The sequence below is a fragment of the Lutra lutra genome, chromosome 5, assembly GCF_902655055.1.
Source record: "Lutra lutra chromosome 5, mLutLut1.2, whole genome shotgun sequence".
In the NCBI taxonomy this organism is placed as follows: domain Eukaryota; kingdom Metazoa; phylum Chordata; class Mammalia; order Carnivora; family Mustelidae; genus Lutra; species Lutra lutra.
Window position 1 is genome coordinate 92958307 of NC_062282.1, and position 22650 is coordinate 92980956.

At 36.8% G+C, this 22650-nt stretch overlaps 1 protein-coding gene across 3 annotated transcripts in view; it reads left to right on the forward strand.

Annotated features, from left to right (window-relative positions):
* The window catches only part of IPO11 (importin 11), a 214877-nt gene that overhangs the window by 170175 nt on the left and 22052 nt on the right, over positions 1 to 22650 (forward strand). For 2 of the 3 annotated variants that reach the window (XM_047731303.1, XM_047731304.1), the window contains exons 28-29: positions 2152 to 2247; positions 9853 to 9937. In XM_047731303.1, the coding sequence (XP_047587259.1) occupies positions 2152 to 2247; positions 9853 to 9937 (181 nt within the window). Of the gene's footprint in view, positions 1 to 2151; positions 2248 to 9852; positions 9938 to 12027; positions 12105 to 22650 lie in introns of all 3 variants that reach the window. The other variant, XR_007127672.1, reaches the window with a different exon arrangement.

The following is a 22650-nucleotide window of genomic DNA, read 5'->3' on the forward strand; positions in this document are numbered from 1 at the left end:
GCATTAAGTTTTCACAGATGTACACAGTGTATAAACACTACCATAGTATAAAACACTCCTGTCACCCCAAAAAGTTCCCTTAATGTCCCTTTCTTTAGCAACCACTGAACAAATAATATTCCCTCTCCAGAAAGTCACATAAATGGTTTGTAGCATTTTGAGTCCGTTTTATTTCTCTTAGTGTAGTGTTTTTGAGATTTATCCAAGTTGTTGTATGAATCTTTAGTTCCTCCTCATTGCTTACAACCATTTTGTTGAGGAAGTATCCCACAGTTTGTTTAGCCATTCACTTGTTGATAGACATTTGGGTCATTTGCAGTTTTGAATTACTACGAATAAATCTACCATAAGAACTTACAGATCTGAGGGTAATTGTTTTGGTCTTGGGAGAATATATGGGAATGGGATTGCTAAGTTGTGTGGAGTGTGTTAATTTTATAAAAACTGCTGGTGTAGTTTCTAAAATGGAAAATGCCTTTTTAAAGAATTCTTAATAGCCATATATGAGAAGTCCTGTTGTTTTTCATCTTTGTAAGCAATTGGTATTGTTTGTCTTCTTAATTTAACTTTTAATTAAAATGTTACTGTGGTTTTAATTTGCATGTCTCTGATGACTATGTTATGTTGAGCATATTTTCAGGTACTCCTATAACACCTTCATAGCTTATTCAGTGAAGTGTCTTGAATTTTTTGCCAATTTTTAAATTGAGTAGTCTTTTTTTTGGTGCAAATAGGGTGGTTTTGTTAAAGCACGGGGACAGGACCGATGGGCAGAAAGAACTGCAGAGTTATCTTCTTCAGCTTTTAGAGTTCTTTATATGTTCTGGATTCAGGTGCTTTCTCATACATATTTTATAAATATTTTATCCTAGTCTGTGACTTGTCTTCTTTGTCTAGGCATTATCTTCAGAAGAGTAGAGTTTTTTCCTTGGGTTTTTTGTTTGTTTGTTTGTTTGTTTATTTTATTTTTATTTTTATTTTTTTAAAGATTTTGTTTATTTATTTGACAGAGAGAGATCACAAATAGCCAGAGAGGCAGGCAGAGAGAGTGAGAGGGAAGCAGGCTCCCTGCTGAGCAGAAAGCCCGAAGGGGGACTCGATCCCAGGACCCTGAGATCATGACCTGAGCCGAAGGCAGCGGCTTAACCCACTGAGCCACCCAGGCGCCCCTGTTTTTTTTTTTTTTTTTTAAATAAAATTCTGATTTATTTATCATGCTGAAGATAATTTATTTTTCTCATCTACTGTTCTTTCGATTAGAGGGTCATATACATGGTTTAACAGTTACAGATTATTTTTTCCTGATAAACAAGATATAAAACAAATAGGTTTTTTGTTTTTTGTTTTTTTCTATAAACATATAATATATTTTTATCCCAGGGGTACAGGTCTGTGAATCGCCAGGTTTACACATTTCACAGCACTCACCATAGCATATACCCTCCCTAATGTCCATAACCCAACCCCCCCGCCTTTTTTTTTAAAGATTTTATTTATTTAAGGGGCACCTGGGTGGCTCAGTGGGTTAAAGCTTCTGCCTTCGGCTCAGGTCATGATCCCAAGGACCTGGTATCAAGCCCCACGTTGGGCTCTCTGCTTAGCAGGGAGGCTGCTTCCTCCTCTCTCTCTGCCTGCCTCTTTGCTTACTTGTGATCTCTGTCAAATAAATAAATAAATAAATAACCTTTAAAAATTAAAAAAAAAAGATTGATTTATTTGACAGAGACATAGCGAGAGAGGGAACACAAGCAGGGAGAGTAGGAGGGAGCCAAGCAGGGAGCCCAACGACTGAGCCACCCAGGTGCCCCAGAAGAGTAGAGATTTTTAATCTTCAACATTTTTGTATCTTTAACTTTTTAGCTATAAAATCATCTCAGGTCTATTGTAATAAGTTAGAGAATATTAAATCTATTTTTCCTTTCATATCTGCCTTTTAGTATTTAAACACTAATACTCTAGTGAAAGAGAAGATTTTAATGTTACGTGCAAAGGCAAAATTTCTGCTATAAGAAACATATTTTGAAAGTTTTCTTTGTATCTTAGAAGTAAAATTTCTCTTCATGTTTCAGGGGATAATTAGAAAAAGAAAAAAAAAAGAATTACCTGTTAAAATACTCCAGTTAAACCTGTTTTGCTTTTCTTTTATTTTAGTGTCATCCAAGATAAATTCTGTGGGATTATAAATATCTCAGTGGAGGGCCTACATGATGTCATGACAGAAGATCCCGAAACAGGAACTTATAAAGAGTAGGTGGATCATTTAATTAATTGCCCTTGATCAGGGGTGGAATGTGTGTTGGGGGGGTAATTAATTATGTCCTGCATGATTTTTGTTCACTACTACCATATAGACACGGTGTCTTTTTTAAATTTTGTCTTCTATAAAGAAAATTTTGTATTTTTTTTTTGCCTCTAATTAGCTCGATCTTGAGACCATCTTTAATTTGTTAAAGTGAAATGACAAATTGGACTTCAACTTTAATAATAATTTTATGATTTGACATTAGGCTTTTATGTTAGCATATAAATGCCTTTTTAAAAAAAGATTTTATTTATTTGACAGAGACACAGCAAGAGAGGAAACACAAGCATGGGGAGCGGGACACAAATGGGGCGGGGGGGACAGGGGGTTGGGACAGCAGGGGGGCAGGAGAGGGAGAAGCAGGCCTCCCACTGAGCAGGGAGCCCAATGTGGGGTTCTATCCCAGGATTCTGGGATCATGACTTGAGCCGAAGGCAAACCCTTAATGACTGAGCCATGCAGGGCACCCCTGTAAAAGCCTTTTTAAAGATGTTTTGAATATGTTCTTTTTCTCAATTAACAAAATTCTCCTGCCCATTACGCAAGTTACAGGGAAAAGAGGATTGGTAAACATCCTCTATTTGTATTTGCTTGATAGAAGCATCCCTGGCACCTTTACATATTAGAGTTATGTGGTACTTGACCAGTCTTAAAATGAATGGTTAAAATGACATTGTTGGGGGCACCCGGGTGGCTCAGTTGGTTAAGTGTCTGTCTTTGGCTCAGGTCATGATAGAATCTTATGACTATAAATATTGTATATTTATGCATAATACGTGACAAAGTTTATAACTGTGAAATATTTAGGATACAATCAAATGTTCCTCGGCCTCTTTGGAGTATATAATTTAGGGGACAGATGTGTCTAATAAATGAAAACACTAGGAATGAGTAAAGGCACTTACATATGTGTTGAACAAAGCACACGAAACAGTAGAATTCTAGCTTGTGCTCTAATAGCGAAGAAAAAGGCACTGTGTTTTAGAGTCTTCAGGAAGGAATAGGACTTAAAATATAGGAAATGGACATAAACATAGCATGGTATAAGTGGAAGGGATGAGAGTCAGGAAGTTGTTAGAAATAAAGTTGAGAAATGAGTGTAGTTTCATTATTTTCAAGATTAGGATACAGAGGCTGAGAAAAGTGCAGTGACACAGCAGGTAAGTAGAGGAGTCAAGACTAGAACCATGGTGTTCTGACTCATGATGCCAAGCTCAGCAAGGAAGAAAGTTTTGATTTGGAAGGGGAAAATGTTGGGCATAAGGAAAGCAGACTGACTAGGAGACATTATTGGGATCCAGATTACAAAGGCCTAGACTTGAGGGCCATGGTACTTGGGTAGCTAGGACATAAAACCATTGTTTCCCTCCCCAGAATTGTTTGGTCACTGCTTTTTACCCTGGGGTGGTATTTGGCATATGGAAACACAGTGGAGAAACTATTTTCCTGGCTTTTCTAGGTTTTCTAAGAGAAGTTAGACTGATCTGTGATAATCTTCCTATTCTGTAATTTGTGCAGTGCATAGAGTTCTCTCTCTTTTTTTTTTTTCAAACTACATAGAGTTCTAAAAATTATAGTCCATCAGACTGTAGGGTATAAATAGACTTTCAGAAAAGGGCGCATGAGAAACATAAAATATTTACTTATGTAGCTAACTTATCCTTCAGCTTCCCCTTCCTGTTTATTGGAACAGTTTATTCAAAGAAAGTTAATATTTTTAGTTCTATTGAATTCCTATTGTATTTTCAGTATAGAATAAATTAGGGCAAAGGAAGAAAACCCTGTTTTTTGTTTTTTGTTTTTACCTCTATAAGTAGCATATTAGTCCGGGTTTTCCGTATAGACAGAGCCAATAGGAGAGAGATCTATATTTATATTTGTATTTACGTAAATGTAAATAGATTTATTATAAAAAATTGACTGATGCAATTATGGAGGCTGAGAAGTCCCAAGATCTCCAATTGGCAAACTAGAGTATAGTTTCAGTTCAAGTCCAAAGGCCTAAAAGCAAGAGAGCCAGTGGTGTAAGTTCTAGTCTGAATCACAAAGCCAGAGAAGGCTGACGTTCAAACTAAAAGACAGGCAGAGAGTGTGAATTCTCTTTTAACTAGACCTTATTCTCTTCAGGCTTCCACTGATTAAGACTCACCCACATCAGGGAGGGCAATCTGTTGTAATCGCTGTACAAATTCACATGTTAATCTCATGTAGAAACACTCAGGATAATATTAACCAATAATCCTGGCATCCTGCGGTTCAGTCAAGTTGATATATTTAGCCATAATAATGAAACCTGGTTGACAGATCATCTCTTTCTTCAGACTTGTTTATGCCAGACATTGTGCCGTGTGAGGAAGCAGCTGAGGCTCTGTCCTGAAGGAGTCCACTGCCTAGAAGGGGAAGTGGGGACCAGTGGAGCAATACCAGCTACAGAAGACGGGTTTTGGGGAAACCTTGAACACCTTCTGAGAATATGTGGTGGATTAGAGCCAACTAGTAAAGTAACCTGAAAAGGGTTTTGGACTAGCTTGTATAGTCAGTGGAGGTTCATTTTACAGTTTCAAAGTGGAAGTAAGAAGAAAAGAATTATATGTCAGAAGAGTCACTTGGGTCTATTGTAGAGGATGACAGGGAGGGGTGGAAAGGCTCACACTGAGTGGGCTTAGACCACTGAAACAACCTGGGAATGCACATTTCCCTTCCCCAGTCCAGACCCATTATATCAGAATCTTTGGGGCTAGCGCAGTTTAATCTGCATTGTAAACAGGAACCCTGGATGATTCGCATGCCCTTTAAAAATTGAGGATGTGCTGTCCGAGAGATGGTGAAGCCCTTCAGGTAGCTGTCATACTTCTGTTGATATGAATTTGAGATAGATTGTGAAGGAAGGATTGACAGGCAGGAAATGATGACGGGTGGGTGTGGCTAGAGAGTTGACAAGTATTTATAGTTTGGCGGACATGACATACATAAATTTTGTAAGATAATGGTGCTATACCTAACAACCTGTGTCTCTTTTTATGCTTTAATATGTCTTCATACTGTATTCTCATAGGCATTTAAAAACTAAATGTAACATTTTATGTGAGGAAATTGGAGGTGGGTTTTTATTTGCTCTTAAGATGGTACCATTTTTTACATAGTAGAAAAGTTTATCTTCTAAGATAAATGGGTAGTTAGTTAACAGTTGACTGTTACTGGATTTGATACTGGTATTTCTTTTTTTTTTTTTTTAAAGATTTTATTTATTTATTTGACAGAGAGAGATCACAAGTAGACAGAGAGGCAGGCAGAGAGAGAGAGAGAGAGAGGGAAGCAGGCTCCCTGCTGAGCAGAGAGCCCCATGCGGGACTCGATCCCAGGACCCTGAGATCATGACCTGAGCCGAAGGCAGCGGCTCAACCCACTGAGCCACCCAGGTGCCCGATACTGGTATTTCTTAAGAATGGTATATAAAATGAATCCATTTAGAAGAAAGAAGAGTTCTATTTTCAGAGTTTAAGAATCTGGATTTTTTTTTCTTTTTTTTAATTGAAGTGTAATTGACGTGTAACATTGTGTTAGTTTTAGGTGTACAACATAATGATTCAGTATTTGTGTTTATTGTTAAATGATTACCGCAGTTAAGTCTAGTTAACATCCATCACCATACATAGTTAATAATTTTTTTTCTTGTAATGAGGATTTTTAAGGTTAATTCTCTAAGCACCTTTCATATATGCAATACAGTGTTATTAACTATGGTTACTGTGCTATTGTATCTCCATGACTTACCGACTTTATACCATCGTTTGACCCCTTTTACGTACCCATTTTGTCCACCCCCCCACCACTCTTCTAACTCTTGCAACCACTAGTCTGCTCTCTGAGTTTTGCGTTTAGTTTGATGTAGAGTTCCACGTGTATATTTTTGCTTTTGTTGCCTTTGCTTTTGAGTCAGATCCAAAAAAATCATCACCTGAAGACTGATGTCAGGAGCTTACCACCTAAGTTTTCTTCTAGGAGTTTGATGGTTTCAGGTCTTACATTCAAATCTTAATCCATTTGGGGTTAATTTTTGCGTAAGGTGTAAGATAGTGGTCCAGTTTTTTTCTTTTGCATTGATTATTTATATGTATGTATTTTAGTTAGTACAGTTCATTAAACCAGGAAAATACATTAATGAAGCTTAAGATTTGCCTTCTACTTGTCTTCAGTTAGAGTGCTTTTTCTTTTTTTCCTGAAATAATACTTTTTTCTTAGGCACATTGGGAAATAAAATTGACAACCCCTTGCCAAAGTTTGGGAAGTACAAAGTAAGGACTCAGCCAGCATTTTCATGTATAAGTGGCTAGAATTTCTTAAATGTGCTCTGTTGAAAGCAGTAATGGTTAGGGGTGCCTGGGTGGCTCAGTAGTTAAGTGCCTTGGGCTCAGGTCATGATCCCAGGGTCCTGGGATCAAGCCCCTTGTCCAGCTATCTGCTCAGCGGGAAGCCTGCTTCTCTCTCTCCCATTCCCCCTGCTTGTGTTCCCTTTCTCTCTGTCTCTCTCTCTGTCAAATAAATAAATAAAATCTTAAAAAAAAAAAAAAAAGCAGTCATAGTTAGCAGAATAAGATTGCCATGATGCCTGTCAAGCCACTGTCACTCTGGGTTGGAATCAGCTTTTACTGAAGTGAATGGGAACATGGATGCATATAGAGGCATGGAAAAGGGAGATGATAGAGAAATTCAGGGTTCTTTTAAGAAGGAGAATGGTTACATAATCAACCAAAGTACCCACTGCAGATCAGTTGAATATTGCTCTCAGTTCTAGTTTTATTGTGACATTCCAAATTGAGTTTGCTTAGATTAAATGAAAGGTTTTATTGGATGTTCCTTTTAAGTTAGAAATAATTTTTAAAATTTGATTTAATTTTTTTCAGTGTTCCAAAATTCATTGTTTATGCACCACACCCAGTGCTCCATGCAATACGTGCCCTCCATAATAATCACCAGGCTCATCCAACCCCCTCCCCCCCTCCCCTCCAAAACCCTCCAGTTGTTTCTCAGAGTCCACAGTCTCTCATGGTTTGTCTCCCCTTCCGATTTCCCCCAACTCCCTTCTCCTCTCCATCTCTCAGTGTCCTCCGTGTTATTCCTTATGCTCCACAAGTAAGCAAAACCATATGATAATTGACTGTCTCTGCTTAACGTATTTCACTCAGCATAATCTCTTCCCATTCCCATCCATGTTGATACAAAAGTTGGGTATTCATCCTTTCTGATGGAGGCATAATATTCCATTGTATATATGGACCATATCTTCTTTATCCATTTGTCTGTTGAAGGACATCTTTGTTCTTTCTTCAGACTTGTTTATGCCAGTTTGGCTACTGTGCTGCTATGGACATTGGGGTACAGATGACCCTTCTTTAGAAATACTTTAATGTTGCATATTAACAGTGTTGGTTGTTTCATTGGTTAGAGTTTCTTGTTAGGAAAGATGCTGATTTAGCTGGCTGAAGTGCCTGGATCTATTTAGTGAGTAAGTATAGGATGTGACAGGTATGTGGCTGGCCAGGTTCACATATTAGTTGTCCCTATTTTAGACTATTTTTAAAAATTATTATTATTATCATTATTACATTCATTGCCTATATATTTTAGCTTATTAGAAATCTGTTATTTCTGACCATGCCTTTTATGTAAAATATGATTCCCTATCTTTAATATTTGTCAAAAAAGTAAGGTTTGGCTTTTAATTGGAAATTTAGCTGCAGGAGAGAATTTCATCTTTAGGTTTTTCAAATTCATTTTTTTTTTCTCTCAATTTATACCTTCCAGAGACCCAAGTGAATGCAGTTTGCAGAATTGCAAAGGATAAATGTTCTGCCCTCTCAATAATTTTTGGTCTCTGGAAAAAGATTTTATGTGTTAATGTGTATTTATATTAAGAATATACTCCAGGGGCGCCTGGGTGGCTCAGTGGGTTAAGCCGCTGCCTTCGGCTCAGGTCATGATCTCAGGGTCCTGGGATCGAGCCCCGCATCGGGCTCTCTGCTCAGCAGGGATCCTGCTTCCTCCTCTCTCTCTGCCTGCCTCTCTGCCTGCTTGTGATCTCTGTCTGTCAAATAAATAAAATCTTTAAAAAAAAAAAAAAGAATATACTCCATTATTTATCTGATAAATCATTTAGGGAAAGGAGAACAGAGAGTTTTTACTCTTCAAGTAAGTTAACAGATTGAGGAATGTGGTAAAGGAATTTCATGCAACATGAAGCATACTTTCCTGGAGATCAGATTCACTGCAGTTAGAATTCAAATCTGCAGCAGGCATAAAATGGCTAATATGAAGGATATCCTTCTTACTCTTCAGTTCAAAATATAAAGTGGGAGTTAGGTTGTTTTCTAGACATTTCACTTTACTAAATAGCATTTGGGCTGGGATAATAATATAATTTCTCACTTTGTGCCAGAGTCCCTTGGCCAGCTAGTTGTGCTATATCATACTATTGTATCATGGTGGATGAAAGCATTGCAGCTTCAAGAGGTTAAGACCATGTGGCAGGTTAGGAATTAAGCTCTTGCTGTTTCTGATCACAGTTTAAGGTTCTTACTATTTGAATGCACTGGTATGTACTGACTGGGTCACAAGTAGTTGTTCTAAAAGTTGATTTTTTTTAATGGTGGGGAATAGGGGGAAGGGATGCTCCTATCCTCTGCAAGAGTTGATCCTGATCAAGTTTCTAGTGTCAGCACTCGTCTTTAACCTTGAATTAAAAGTTATTTACACAGCTGAATCAGGAGTTAAGTTTCTTCTGTACTTGCTACAAAACATAAGAGAAACCAAGCTTACTTTGCCACAGTTTATTGGTTAGGAACCTTTGACTCTGATAAATTACTGAATTCTGCTGTTCTGAATTAGGAAGCAGTGAGGTTTATTCCATCAACTGGATTCACTAGGCAATATTTATTTCTTGTCTCCCTGGAAGAGAGAAACTATTGACTGAATAGGAAACTATATTTCTATTATCTCTGTTAATGGTGAAAAGCAGTGGTGCAGATAATCAAAATAAAATGATTTATAACTGTCCTGTGGGTACAAGTGCTCTAGGGACAAGTTCCTCATTTGGAGCACAGAGCAGAGTATTGCATAATTAATGTTGTTTTAATGATTTTATTATTTAAATTATTGCTATTGTTACAAAGCATGTATAATAATCTACAGACATATGAAGATTGGTGGTAACAGAAGTGTTAATTTTAATTAAATATCTGTAAGTATCATCTTTTAGAAAAATTTAAAGGGTACACCTTGCTTTGTCAAGTGATGTATGGCTTAAAAATCACATATCCATAAATTCTTTACAACTGCTACCTTAAATTCTCAAGTGATCTAAAATAGTTTGATATGGCCTTTTTTCTAAAAAGTGAGGTATATTTTTGTAAGTAAGTCTTAAAATGATCAACTTATCTAGCTATTCCTCATATTGTAGTAAATAGAAGCATTAATATTCCAGTGATTTTCAGGGTTTGTTTCAGCATGTTAGCGACATTTTTTATTTACTTAAAACATTTTTTTTAATGTAGCTGTATGTTAATGTCTCATCTTGAAGAACCAAAGGTTACAGAAGATGAAGAACCACCCACGGAACAGGATAAGAGAAAAAAGATGGTAAGTTAAAAAATAGCTTTTAAAATTTGAGAGAACCATTTATTATTATATTCTTTAGCTCTGAAAATGTCTGTTGGTTGATTCATCCATGTATCTATCCCCTGTTGTAGAATTAATGTAAGCTGAGCTTTGAAATTTGGAGTGTACTTCTAAAACAGATAAATTATGTTCCTAGTAATCCTAGTACAGGAAGTAGAGTTAAAATCTTAATCTGAAACAGCTTTTTTTGTCTTACCAGAGCAAAGGGTTTACGCTTTCACTTACAGAAAACATATGACTCTCAAAACTCAATTAAGCTGTAATGCTTACTTTTTGGTTTTGAGGAGATTTACTGAAATTGCTTCATTCCCTATTACCTCATGAATTTTCACAATGAATTTTTTTCTGAGACACACGGGCCTTTATAAAAATTCCTTTAAATTAACTGCTAAATAGGAACAAAACAATTAGAAACCTCTAAAATATCCTGCCTTTAAAATTATTTGTAATCTTGAACTTTTAAATGTTTACTTTGACACATGAATGAAAAATAGCTACATAAGTCAACTTTTTCCTGTTTCCTCATGGAATCTGTTCTGGTCCCCTGGCCTCACCGTTACTGATTGCATTGTGCCTTCTTTTCGTCATTTGCCCTTGAGAACAACAGTAATATCCCTCAAAAACAGAGTAAAGAAATCTGTATACTAGGTGGCCATGGGATACCGCTGAACGCCTAGTAATTCCCGGTGATCATTATTTCGGTCTGCTCACGACATTCCCTCCTTGAATTATGCTGCACTAACCCACAGTGGGCTCTAGTTTTCCTCAGGGTGAAGCTGATACTGCGCGGCCCTGACAGCCTCCTTTTATTTTATTTTTTTGAATTTTTTAAATTAAAAAAAAATTTTTAACTTTTTTTTTTTTTTTAATGTTCAGTTAGCCAGCATATAGTACATCATTAGTTTTTGATGTAGTGTTCAGTGATTCATTAGTTGTGTATAACAGCCTTCTTTTAAACCCTGTTAGAGTTTAATCCATTCTACTTGGCATTTTTGCTGGAGTGATGATAGCCTTTCAGTATAGCCTAACAGTTTGTCCTCTCCTTCCTTGTCTCCACTTTTTAAAGCACTGAATATATAATTGGTGTTATGGAAACACTAACATCTTCTTTCATAAGATTCTAAACTTGTAAATGAGTAATAGGTATTCTGCTTTTATTCATTCCTCAGCTTTTATGCACACTTTATTCATGTCATTCTGCTTGATTGACCCTTAGCAAATTCATCTACTCAAATCTGTTTTTCATCCTATAGAGAATCCTCAGTAACAGCATATAGTACTAATTCTAATCCTAACTAGGTTTTGAGGGTAAGTGAAATACTACATAAAGGAACAGTGTATGAGCATGGTTTCAGAAATGACACTTCAGGTTTCTTGTTTTAGTTTTGTGATTTTAAGTATTATTCGAGAGCTGGTTGTTTTATCATTATTGTTCTAATCATAGGCAATATTATTTTACAGAACAACCATTATTTTTTCCAGGGGTTGATTTTATTTGAAATTAGTCATCACAGTAGCTTTTTGATATAAATTTATATCATCTCTACTAAGATTTCCAGTGCCTTAGACTTAGAGCATTAGTCTAATGCTGATGATACCTCAGCATTTATGGTTAATGCTGGGATTATTTATCTTAGCCTTGAATAGGTCTAATTATGAATACCATGATAATTTTCTATAACTTTCCAGTAGCGATATTAGTTTTCTTGTATCTTCAGTATACCAGTATAAATAATGTATTTTTTCAGTAATTATATCATCATTCTTATACTATGTTGTCTTTAACATGAGAAATTTTTTGAGAACTATCTAGGTGTGTCCTGGTTGTAATTTCAAAGGGAAAAATGTTTGCTGGTAGATGATTATTAACTATTATTTAAAACAAAAACCAATCTAGTGTCATAGGGTTTTTCATTTTAAGTGAAACTGTTCACTTACAAGGAAGAAAAAGTGTGACTGCTTGGTTTCTCAATTACATAATTAAAAGTTAGATTTACTTACTGCCATTGTTGTCTTCAAGTGGTCCCTAAAATGTGGTGTCTGCATTTCAGTAGCTGCTTTGCAGAGGATAGCAGCAGTGATTGTAATTCTGAACAGTGGATGATTAACATTACGTCGAATGTGCCAGGTGACGTTGCATGGATTTCTGAGCATTCTCATAGTTTGTTTTAAATAAGGGTGAAATTTCCATCCAGGAAAGCTCTTTAGCTGTCCAGACTTCTGATCTTGCCCTTTTTCATCTAGCTCCTGTCTATACTACCTGTTTGGGGGGAACTAATGGAAAGTCCAGTACATTCATTTTATTTCATCTCATTCCTAAGGTCTCTCTCTATCCACTGTGCTCCAGGACTAGAACGATAATTTTATGACACCTGCCATAAATAACTAAGCTAATACTTAACATTTTAAGTTGCTTAGAATTTCTGTCTTGTGACGTGTGAAGTTGTACTTTTCCAGATTTAAGTTTTTGAGCATATTACGCTTTCTGGCAACTTGATGGTACTGACTGAGAAAGCATTATTAATGAAACGTTTGATACAGTAAGGAAGGCTGTGTTAATGAGGTATTTCTGATCATACTTTCATGTTAAATATTTCTCAGAAATATTTTGGTGATCTGCTTCTGGACATAATAATCTAATTTCATATATACTTACTAGATGCGTTAGTTGGTAATGACAATATAGATAAGCATGAACATTATTAAAACTAACTAACTTTGGGGTACCTGTGTGACTCAGTTGGTTAATCGTCCAGCTCTTGGTTTTTGGCTCAGGTCATAATTTGGGGCATATGGGATCGAGCCCCGTGCTGGGCTCCGCGCTCAATGTGGAGTCTGCTTGAGAATCTTTCTCCCTCTCCCTTTGTTCCCCCTTCCCCACTTGTGAGCATGTGCTCTCTCTCTAAAATAAATTAATAAATCTTTAAAAACAAAACAAAACTACACTAACTTCTCATTTTCCAGTGCTGGTAGAGCATTAGCAAAAATAATGGTCTATCTGGGCATCATCACTTTACATGACTTTGAAGTAGTAATATTAATATCTTATCTGCATAACATTATCTTTTTTTTAAAGAATTTTTTTAGAGTGTCATCTGACTGACTTCTGTAACAATTTTATGATCAGATATTGATGAGGAAACCAAGTGACAGAGAAGTTGCCTCTTACTCAAGAGTTACAGATTCTGGGAAAGCAAAATTAGAACTGAGCTTTCTTGACTCCTAGCCTAATGCATTCTTTATGATTTTGATTTCTAAAATTTCTGTGGCTTCCAAAATGATCTGAGGAACTCCACGTACCATTTTGCTGAAACTGTACAATGTATGGGAACTACATGTTTGAGGGGAAAATGCCAGCTTAAAACAAAGCTCAGCTACCACAAGTCACTGGAATTGGAATTAGATATTTAGATTAAGTATAGTTTGTCATGTCCTCATGATTAGCATGGCTAGGAGACAGGTGGTTTACTAATTTATATATTTGCTTTACTTTTACAGTTAAATGTAGTTTGCAGTTATATATATGTGTGTGTATATATATATGTATTATTATATATCACTATATATATAATATATATGTTATATATATACTATAAAGAAGAGCTAGAGAAATTATCCTGAAGAATACCCATTGAGAGAGATCAGTTGCAGGGAGAATGTTAATGATAATTCATAAAGATGCTAATTATTTTGTGAGTAACATTGAGTATTTACTGCATTTAAGTATTTAAGTTTTTTGTGTAATTATTGAATGCTCACTATGTGATAACACTATTCTTGAAATTGAGCATACGGCAGTGAGTGGAGCTTAGAGCCCAAAGAAATAATTTATGTATAATAACAATGTCAAGTTTATAAAGATTAAGTGATAAACATCAGAGTAGTTTTATAAATTCATAGCATGTTCATTATACGTGGCAGTTTTATATATAGTGTTGCTAGAAGTATATTTTTACTGTGTTTTAATAAATCAGTAGCCCTTACTTCATTGACAATAACTGTTTTCTTTCTGTCTGTCTCTCTCTCTTTTCTTAGTTTTATAGATCTTTGCAGGCCTCTTACTTGATTAGTTTTTTTCAAGAGAAATATCATTTTGGGAACTATTTTAACGGTTTTCAGGATAATTTGTACTTGCAATAAATTTGATTTATTTTTCATCTTTTATGTACACGTGTGGGAATATATCTTCATGTATTTTAGAAGAAAATTTAGAGCTGTCTCAAGAATAGGAACTATATCTCTCTCAAGAGGTAGATTAGAATTGAAAACATTTGTGCGTTATTACAAACCAATGGAAATATAATTTTAACATGTTGTACTTTACTTTTAAGCTGTTGTTTGCTGAGTGAAATCTGCAGGTGAATTTTTACTGGTTTGTAATCAAGTCTTAAGCTTTTGATAGGCTCAAATATTTATATGACTAGCAAGACTTTTAAATTTAAACTTGTACCTTATATAGGTCAACCAGAATGTACAGCCTACCTGAGCTAAATTTGGGGTGGAACTAAGTATTTGTAGGCCAAATGACATTAGCAAACCTGGCATCACAGTCTTTTGTTTTGGCTGCAGAATATCTAACCAGCAAATGTCTTTTAGATTGGGTTGCATTTTATTTGATAAACTCATAACGAGATCCTGAGTCTCATGCAAATATAGTAGATCCTGAGCATGCCTTGCATGTTGCCTCCGAATGAGTATCATCTCCTGTACTCCTGTTGCCAAATATGGCACTCGATCAGGGAGGCACAAGAGTACGCAGTGTGGGAATGGAATTGTCTGAAAGTCAGAGCTTACAGGGAGCTAACAGTTTTTTCCCCTTTTTGAGAATAGGTAGACCACCTCAGCCTTCATCTTTCCCTCCCTCTCCTGTTTCCTCCTCCCCTGAGCTCATCCTGCATCCTGTGGTCAACTCTTCCCGAGAACTTTTATTTGCCTAACTACTAAATGCACCAGCTTTCCTTAGACTTCTACTTAGTAGAATTTAGAATACATTGTCAGGGGGAAAGTTAACTTGTTATCTCTTGAAAATATTCCATCATACTGTTTTATAAATGTTCAGTCAAAATGCAGTGTTAGCAGGGCACCCTTTGATAGTGGTTGGGTTGGGAAGTTGTAAACTCTCCCAGCATGATTTTGATCACTGAGAACCAGTCGAGTGATTGTTTCACTGCCCTCATTTGCCTCTAAAAAAACTCAACAGAGCTAGTAGAAAGAATCATATTTGGCTGTCACTAATAAGGTACTGTGTTTTTCTTAGTTAACTAATAGTAATCTTGAAATTTACGCACCAAAGGCATTTTTGTTTTTCAGATAATATTATGAGATTAAACTGTCATCTTTTTTTTTTTTTAAGATTTTATTTAATTATTTGAGAGAGAGAGAGAGAGCATGAGAGAGAGCATGAGAGGAGAGAGGTCAGTGGGAGAAGCAGACTCCCTGCTGAGCAGGGAGCCCGATGTGGGACTCGATCCCGGGACTCCAGAATCATGACCTGAGCTGAAGGCAGTTGCCTAACCAACTGAGCCACCCAGGCGCCCCTTAAGCTATCATCTTATTGGTAGTTTCTGAACTGCTTTTGAGAATCCTTGCCCTATTACATTCAGTAATCAAGGTAAATATCATATTGTTAAAAATAACTCTTTCTTATTCAGCTTGTGTGCATTGTCATGCTAGTTACAACTTTAGAGAGCTTTCTGGTTGCTTTTTCTCACTGTGCCCAGTTGAACTACATTGTTCCCCTCCACTTTCTTGCTACATCTTGACCTCATCCTGATTTAGAACTGATCCTCATCCATAGTCCTAAACTCTGAGCTTTCTCTGTCACAACCTCTTCTTCCTTACTAACCATTCCTTGTGTCCTGGAAATTCTGTTTTGTACTTTTATCTGAAGTCCTGTAATTATTCTTATTTTCATAGTCTTTACACAAACTTATTTTCACAAACTCATCTTTTAACCTAGATTTTCTTGTTTTTCTGCTGCTTTTATCTTTGGACAATACGTAGCTTTTGCCACCCTACTAAACTTGTGCTACTAAATTTGTAAGCCAGAAATCAGGCTTACGTATTTCTTTAAAAACTTCACATGTTGTTTTGGTGTCCAACCAGGGTTGCGGACCACTTTAATAGGAATTAAAGTCCCTGACAGTCTTTTATGGACTTCTGCACGGTGATTCTGCCCACGTTTTTGAGCCCACTCTGTTTCCTAAACCAGACGACTTGTTTCCATACACATTACACATTTTCTTGCCTCTGTTACAGCACTCTCAGACGAGTCCTTACATGTAGAGGAGCCTCTTCATCCTCATTCTCTTCACTCAGCTTAGTTATTTGCTATTTTCCTCACGAGGCACCCTCTCTACTCACTGATCTCCCTTCTCAGCCATGCGTAGTTACAGAAATGGTGTTTGCCTCTCCTGGTCTTAACGTAGCATCTTCTCTATACATCTCAACTGCCCATAGCACCTCTATGTTACTTACAACTCAAATCTGTGATCTCCTTGAAATTAGGAACGATGTCTCACTTATCTTTGTATATGTATGTGTGTATATCTTTGTCTATTACAGTAAAGCTTTGTTGAATAAACATTTCTTACATTACATATTAATGTTTCTTTAACTGTGGCATTCTCTTTAATACTTAAGGCACCTTAAGAAAATCAGTTAGCCAATAGTATGTACAAGCAAACAGCTGAACTTTTCCTCCTGTTTTACCTTTCAGTTGAAAAGATTAACTCTAGGGGCGCCTGGGTGGCTCTATGGGTTGGGCCTCTGCTTTCAGCTCAGGTCATAATCTCAGGGTCCTGGGATCGAGTCCCACATCGGGCTCTCTGCTTGGTGGAGAGCCTTCTTCCCCTCTCTCTCTAACTGTGATCTCTCTCTCTCTGTCAAATAAATAAAAATCTTAAAAAAAAAAAAAAAGAAAATTAACTCTAAAATACACCCCTGTTTTCTTTGGGTTCTTAAATAGCTATATTCACATTAATGAGCTGTATTCACATTGGATCCATTTCCCTCTGCCTTAACATTACAGAGTTCTCTCCTCTTTACATTCTCAAAACAAATTTAGATCCATAACCTACTACCTCTTTCCTTACCTTGCAGCTTATTAGCAGCAGGGGAAAAGTAGTAGTGGCACCACACAGACACAGTTTTCCAGTTGACTTTGTAGCTAATTAGTCCTGGCAGGAACTGTGTATCCTGTTTCTTGAGGTCTCTCATATTGATGGTCTTTATATTAAAAAAAAAAAACAAAACACACAAACAAAAAAACACTCCAGAAGACTTTTAATCATTTACCTGATTATTCAGTGAAGTTACCTATGTGGATTTTAGTCTTTCAGCTTTTTATTGCTTTGACAATGCACCCCAGGGACATCTTTCTTGTAAAACTTCATTTTGTAACCTCTAAGGAATATTTTGAGGGAATGGTAGTATTTAGTGTTATTTGGTATAAGGAATTAATGTAAGTCTACAATAATTATGTGATACATAGAAACTAGAGATTTTAAAGGCATTTTATGTATTTATATTCTATCTGTTCTCAGAGGAAAATGGTATATGAGTACCCATGCCTAAAAATAAAGTTTTACTGATAACAATGTATAAATAAAGACTTGAGAAAATGTCAAGTGTGCATTTGGGTTTGGGAACATCTAAGGACCCTAGTTTCAAAACCATTAATTCAGAAACTGGAGGGGGAAGTAAATTTAAGATCATTATTGTATTTATTTAGGCAGAAATTCTTAACCTGTCATTCGGCCTGTGGATTGACTTCTGGGGGAAGTTTTAGAAACACCAGTGAGACGGTTCGCAGATTTGGGTGAGAGTGTACATTTTGGTAAAGAAGGAGGTTCTTTAGGGACCAATAAAAGATTAATTGAAAAGAATCTCTTGACTCTGCTATAGGATTTAGATATGGATCTTTCGTTTTTTTCACACACCGGTATGTACTGTCTCCCCATCCTGACTAATTTTCCTTCATTTCGCTTTGCTTGGGCCATATGCTTTATGTGTCTTGAGTAGTGAGCGAACATTGAAACTTAGAATCAAACTCTTTTTAACTCTATCCAGTTGGTCATACATACTGTTACCATGCCACCAGCCAAATGACATGTAGGCTGCTGAGAAAAATAGTAAAATTGGGCCCAGGGGCGTGGGGAGACCAGGGCTAGTGCCCAAAGGTAAGAGAACCTTGGGGTTATTCTTTCTGCCTCCCCCCGCCCCGGCCGCCCCAGTTCACTTGAGAATTATTCATGAATATCACTCATGGTTTCATTAGCAAGAGTATGTGTTTTTAACAAACCAGTGTTTCCAAAGATTCCTTTCTAGTTTCCTCTCAGGGTCCTAAAAGTAAGAAGATGACTCTCAGATTAACTCATAAACTTATCTAGTTTCTTGAACTGTTACACAAAAGTATCCATTCAGCGAGCAATCATGGAGTTAGCTGTCATGTACGATGCTGGTGTGAACTGAAAGTGCAGGGAGATGACAGAGAGCTGAAGATGAGGTGTGAAGGGGAGATTAAGGAGAGAAGCCTTTCCCCACGTCATGAATGCTTTACACAAGAGATTTAATTTCCTTTGTTTTTTGAGATTGTAAATTTGTTAAATTGGAGTTGTTTCTTGCAAAGATGAAGATAATAAGCTTTGAAATTATCCTTCCAACTGAAATAAGTAAAAAACAAGATGAAATACATGAAACCCTTTTTAAGGCACTGTAAATCAGAATATGAAGAATAGTGATCTCTGAGAAACAGAAAACAAACCCAGTGAGCCCTCCAGTTGTCACAGTTTACTGCCTGGAGAGAGTTTGCAGAGGGTGGCACAGGGATCCCAGTGTTCTGTTCGATTTGAAGAGATAGAGCTGGAAGTCTGAGGATGCCGAAGAGGTTCGAGTTACCAGAGAAGAGAGAGCAGCCACCTTAGAACTTGCTGGATCTTTGGAGGGTCCCTTGAGAGTTTTCAACTCAGTACTGATTAACACACACAAATGTGGAAGTTAGCCATGGCCAGGGAAATAACCTCCAGGAAGGATCCTGCGGGAAGGGTTGTTAGGGAAACAGTACTCCGAGCTGACAGACCCAGCAGATCCTGTTGTCAGAGTGGAAACCTCAGAAATGATAGGATATTAGGTAGAGGATTCAGAAGTGTATGTCAGTGGTGATACAAAATTATTCCCATATTAGGTATTGCTCTGATCCTGCCAAACAAAGGTAAAAGTAAAATCTGAAAAGATCAAACTGTTTCCAACAGTGTAACCATGTCCTAGAACAAAACTCAAGACTCAGTCATAGAAAAATTTCCAGTATCTAACAGGGCAAAATTTATAGTGCCTGGCATCCATTAAAAACCAACAGGCATGTAAAGAAGATGGAAAATATCCATACAGGGGCGGGGCGGGGGTTTAATCAATTTTAACTACCCAAGAATAGATACATATGGTGGAAATAGTAGAAAAGATCATTAAGACAGTTTTTATAACTTTGTTCCCTCTGTTAAGAAGATAGAGGAAGGGCACCTGGGTGGCTCAGTCGTTAAGCTTCTGCCTTCGGCTCAGGTCATGATCCCAGGGTCCTGAGATTGAGCCCCTCATCTGGCTCCCTGCTCAGCAGGAAGCCTGCTTCTCCCTCTTCCACTCCCCCTGCTTGTATTCCCTTTCTCACTGTCTCTCTCTCTGTCAAATAAATAAATAAAATCTTAAAAAAAAAAAAAAAGGAAGTTAGAGGAAAAGATTGAGCTTGTTAAATAGAGACGGTTGAAGTTACTTTAAAAAAGATTGAAATGAACCTGTAGGAATTAAGATCTATAGTATCTGGTGGGGTTAATATAGATTAAGTATTGGAGAACAAAACATTAGTGAATTTTAAAGAGCTAGAAGTAGAAATTCTCCAAAATGAGATAGTAAAAAAGACATGTGGAGGGGTAGGCCATGTAGGTCACCTTAAAGCAGCCTAATGTACAAGTAGTTCAAGTCCCCAAATGACAAAGAACAAAAGAAATATTTGAAGAAATAATGGCCAGATTTTTTTCCAAATTTAATGACAACTGTGAGTTCACAGGTCTGGGAAGCTTAGAGAACCCTAAGCACAAGAATCAAGACTGTCCCAAGCCACATCATAATCAACTTGCCACTTAAATCCAGTGTTGAAGAGAACATCTTAAAAGCAGTCAGGGGGTAAAAATGAATGCATTACATAGAGAGGAAAGGAGGAAAGAATGATAACAAACTTGTCATCAGGAACATTGCAGGCAGGCTGACAGTAGAGCTGCGTTTTTAAAATACTGAAAGGAAAAAAAAGCCTGTTTTTAAAAGCTGTTCCATTACTGAATTAATGTTTTAGAATAAATTTTTACTATCGAAAATAATTTTTTTTTTTTTAATTTACTCCCTACATACTTTGTAAAGTTAACAAATTTTATTTTGGTGAAAATGGAAGATAGCATTTTTTTTACTCAGTGGTGTGAAGTGTTTACAGACGATTTGCATAATCTGTAACAGTATTATAGATGACCACAGAAAACCTATTACATTAATTGTCAAATTTATCTCACAATAGTACTGGGTACGTTTTGTGCTCCTGCTTGAATGAAGCCACAGAAGAGTAGGCATGAGTGCTTTATAATCATCAGTGTAGAAGTACATACACTTGATACTTTATGGCTTGCCATCTGATTCTCTTTTTGCCTTTAAAATTGCTGAGATGGTTTCTTTCTTTTGTTTTAATTTTTTTTTTTTTTAAGATTTATTTATTTCAGAGGGAGGGAGAGCACATGAGCCAGGGGAAGGGCAGAGGGCGATGGAGAGAGAGAATATCTCAAGCAGATCCCAAGCGAGGCACCTGATGTGGGCTCTGTCCCAGGACCCTGAGATCATGACATGGGCCAAAATCGAGTCAGCTGCTTAAGTAAGTGAGCCCTGCAGGCGCCTCTTTTTTTTTTTTTTAGCCTTTGATACAAAGTGATCTTTAAAGTCTATAGATAGATAATAGGAAAAAGCCAGCCTACTTGAGAATTTGTCTGCTAAGAAAATCAAGTAGAACCATATTGTTCATGATGAATGTGTTTGTTTGTTTCATGAACATATGTTTCATGAATCCATTACCAGGAAGTAAAATTTGTCTTTGTTCCTTTGCCTCTTAGAAATCTTTAAAACTTAGCTCTTACACTTTAGTATTACATAACAGTTTGCAAAATTATAATTACAAATTATTGCTTCTCGCTTTACAAAGAAAGCAGTTGTGCTATTAAAGTGTACACATTTTTATCTATATAACTTACTTCCCTTATAGTTAGCTGAAAACCTAATTTATTAAAATTGTTTGCAAATCCTCACATTTCTCTATTATCTTAAAAACAGTTCAGTGTACTCTTAGTCAAGTGCCAAATAGTCCTGCCTGCTACTCTTGACCTCAACACAATGCAAGAGTAGCATCTTCACAGTACATGATTTGTCTTTTGTATTTATTTAACATACATTTTTGTATGCTTACCATGTGCAGAGCATTGATCATTGTAATCAGTATTTCCTTCACTAGTGATTATGTATACCCGCAGAACCTATCTTCTGATGTGTGTCCATCAGGAATGTATACATGCTCCTCAAAAACTTTTAAGGGCGCCTGGGTGGCTCAGTGGGTTAAGCCTCTGCCTTCGGCTCAGGTCATAATCTCAGGGTCCTGGGATTGAGTCCCACATCGGGCTCTCTGCTCAGCGGGGAGCCTGCTCCCCGCCCTCCTCTCTGCCTGCCTCTCTGCCTGCTTGTGATCTCTTTCTGTGTGTCAAATAAATAAATGAAATCTTTAAAAAAAAAAAAACACATTTAATACTCTTAGCTTACTACAAAGCCAGTTTCCTGAGAGGATTTACTTGTTCTTATGTATGCTTTGCTCGGAGTCCATAGTCCCTAAGTTCAACTACCTGACTGTTAATACTGTTGTTAATGATCCTTATCTTCATTTCCAGATGATACCGAAATGTAAAAAAGGTTGTCCTAAGACACATAACATTACCTAAGGCTGGCCATACTAAAACAACAACAACAACCAAAAAAACCAGTAAATATTTCAAAGTTGTAGATTGAACACAGCTTCCCTTATAAGTGAGACCCTCAAAATCAATGTTACACTTACCCAAAGTTTAGATATACACTGTTTTTTGTTTTGGTTTTTAGATTTTATTTATTTCACAGAGATGGAGAGAGAGAGAGACAGAGTGAGAGAGGGAACACAAGCAGGGAGAGTGGGGGAGGGGAGAGCAGGCTTCCCGCTGCTCAGGGACCCTGATGTGGGGTTTGATCCAGGGACCCTGGGATCATGACCTGAACCGAAGGCAGATGCTTAATGAGTGAGCTGCCCAGGTGCCCAGATATACACTGTTTTAATGGGTAATTCAGCTCTTACAAACTGCAGACTTTGCATGTGACATTAAAACAGTCCAAGAGAATGGGAATCAAGGAATTAAAACAATCCAAATGAGATGTATTAAAGGTACAAATGGATAACCAAGCATCCTCCTGAGAAAGCAGTTCCTCCTGTAATCAAACTAAAATGTTAATCAAAAAATAGTTGGAGATCCAGAGGTTAGGATCTTTCACAGTAGGCTACATAATTATAATCAAAAGATACTGGAAAAGAAAATTCTATTGAAAATGCCCTTGAAACTAAACAAAGTGATGGT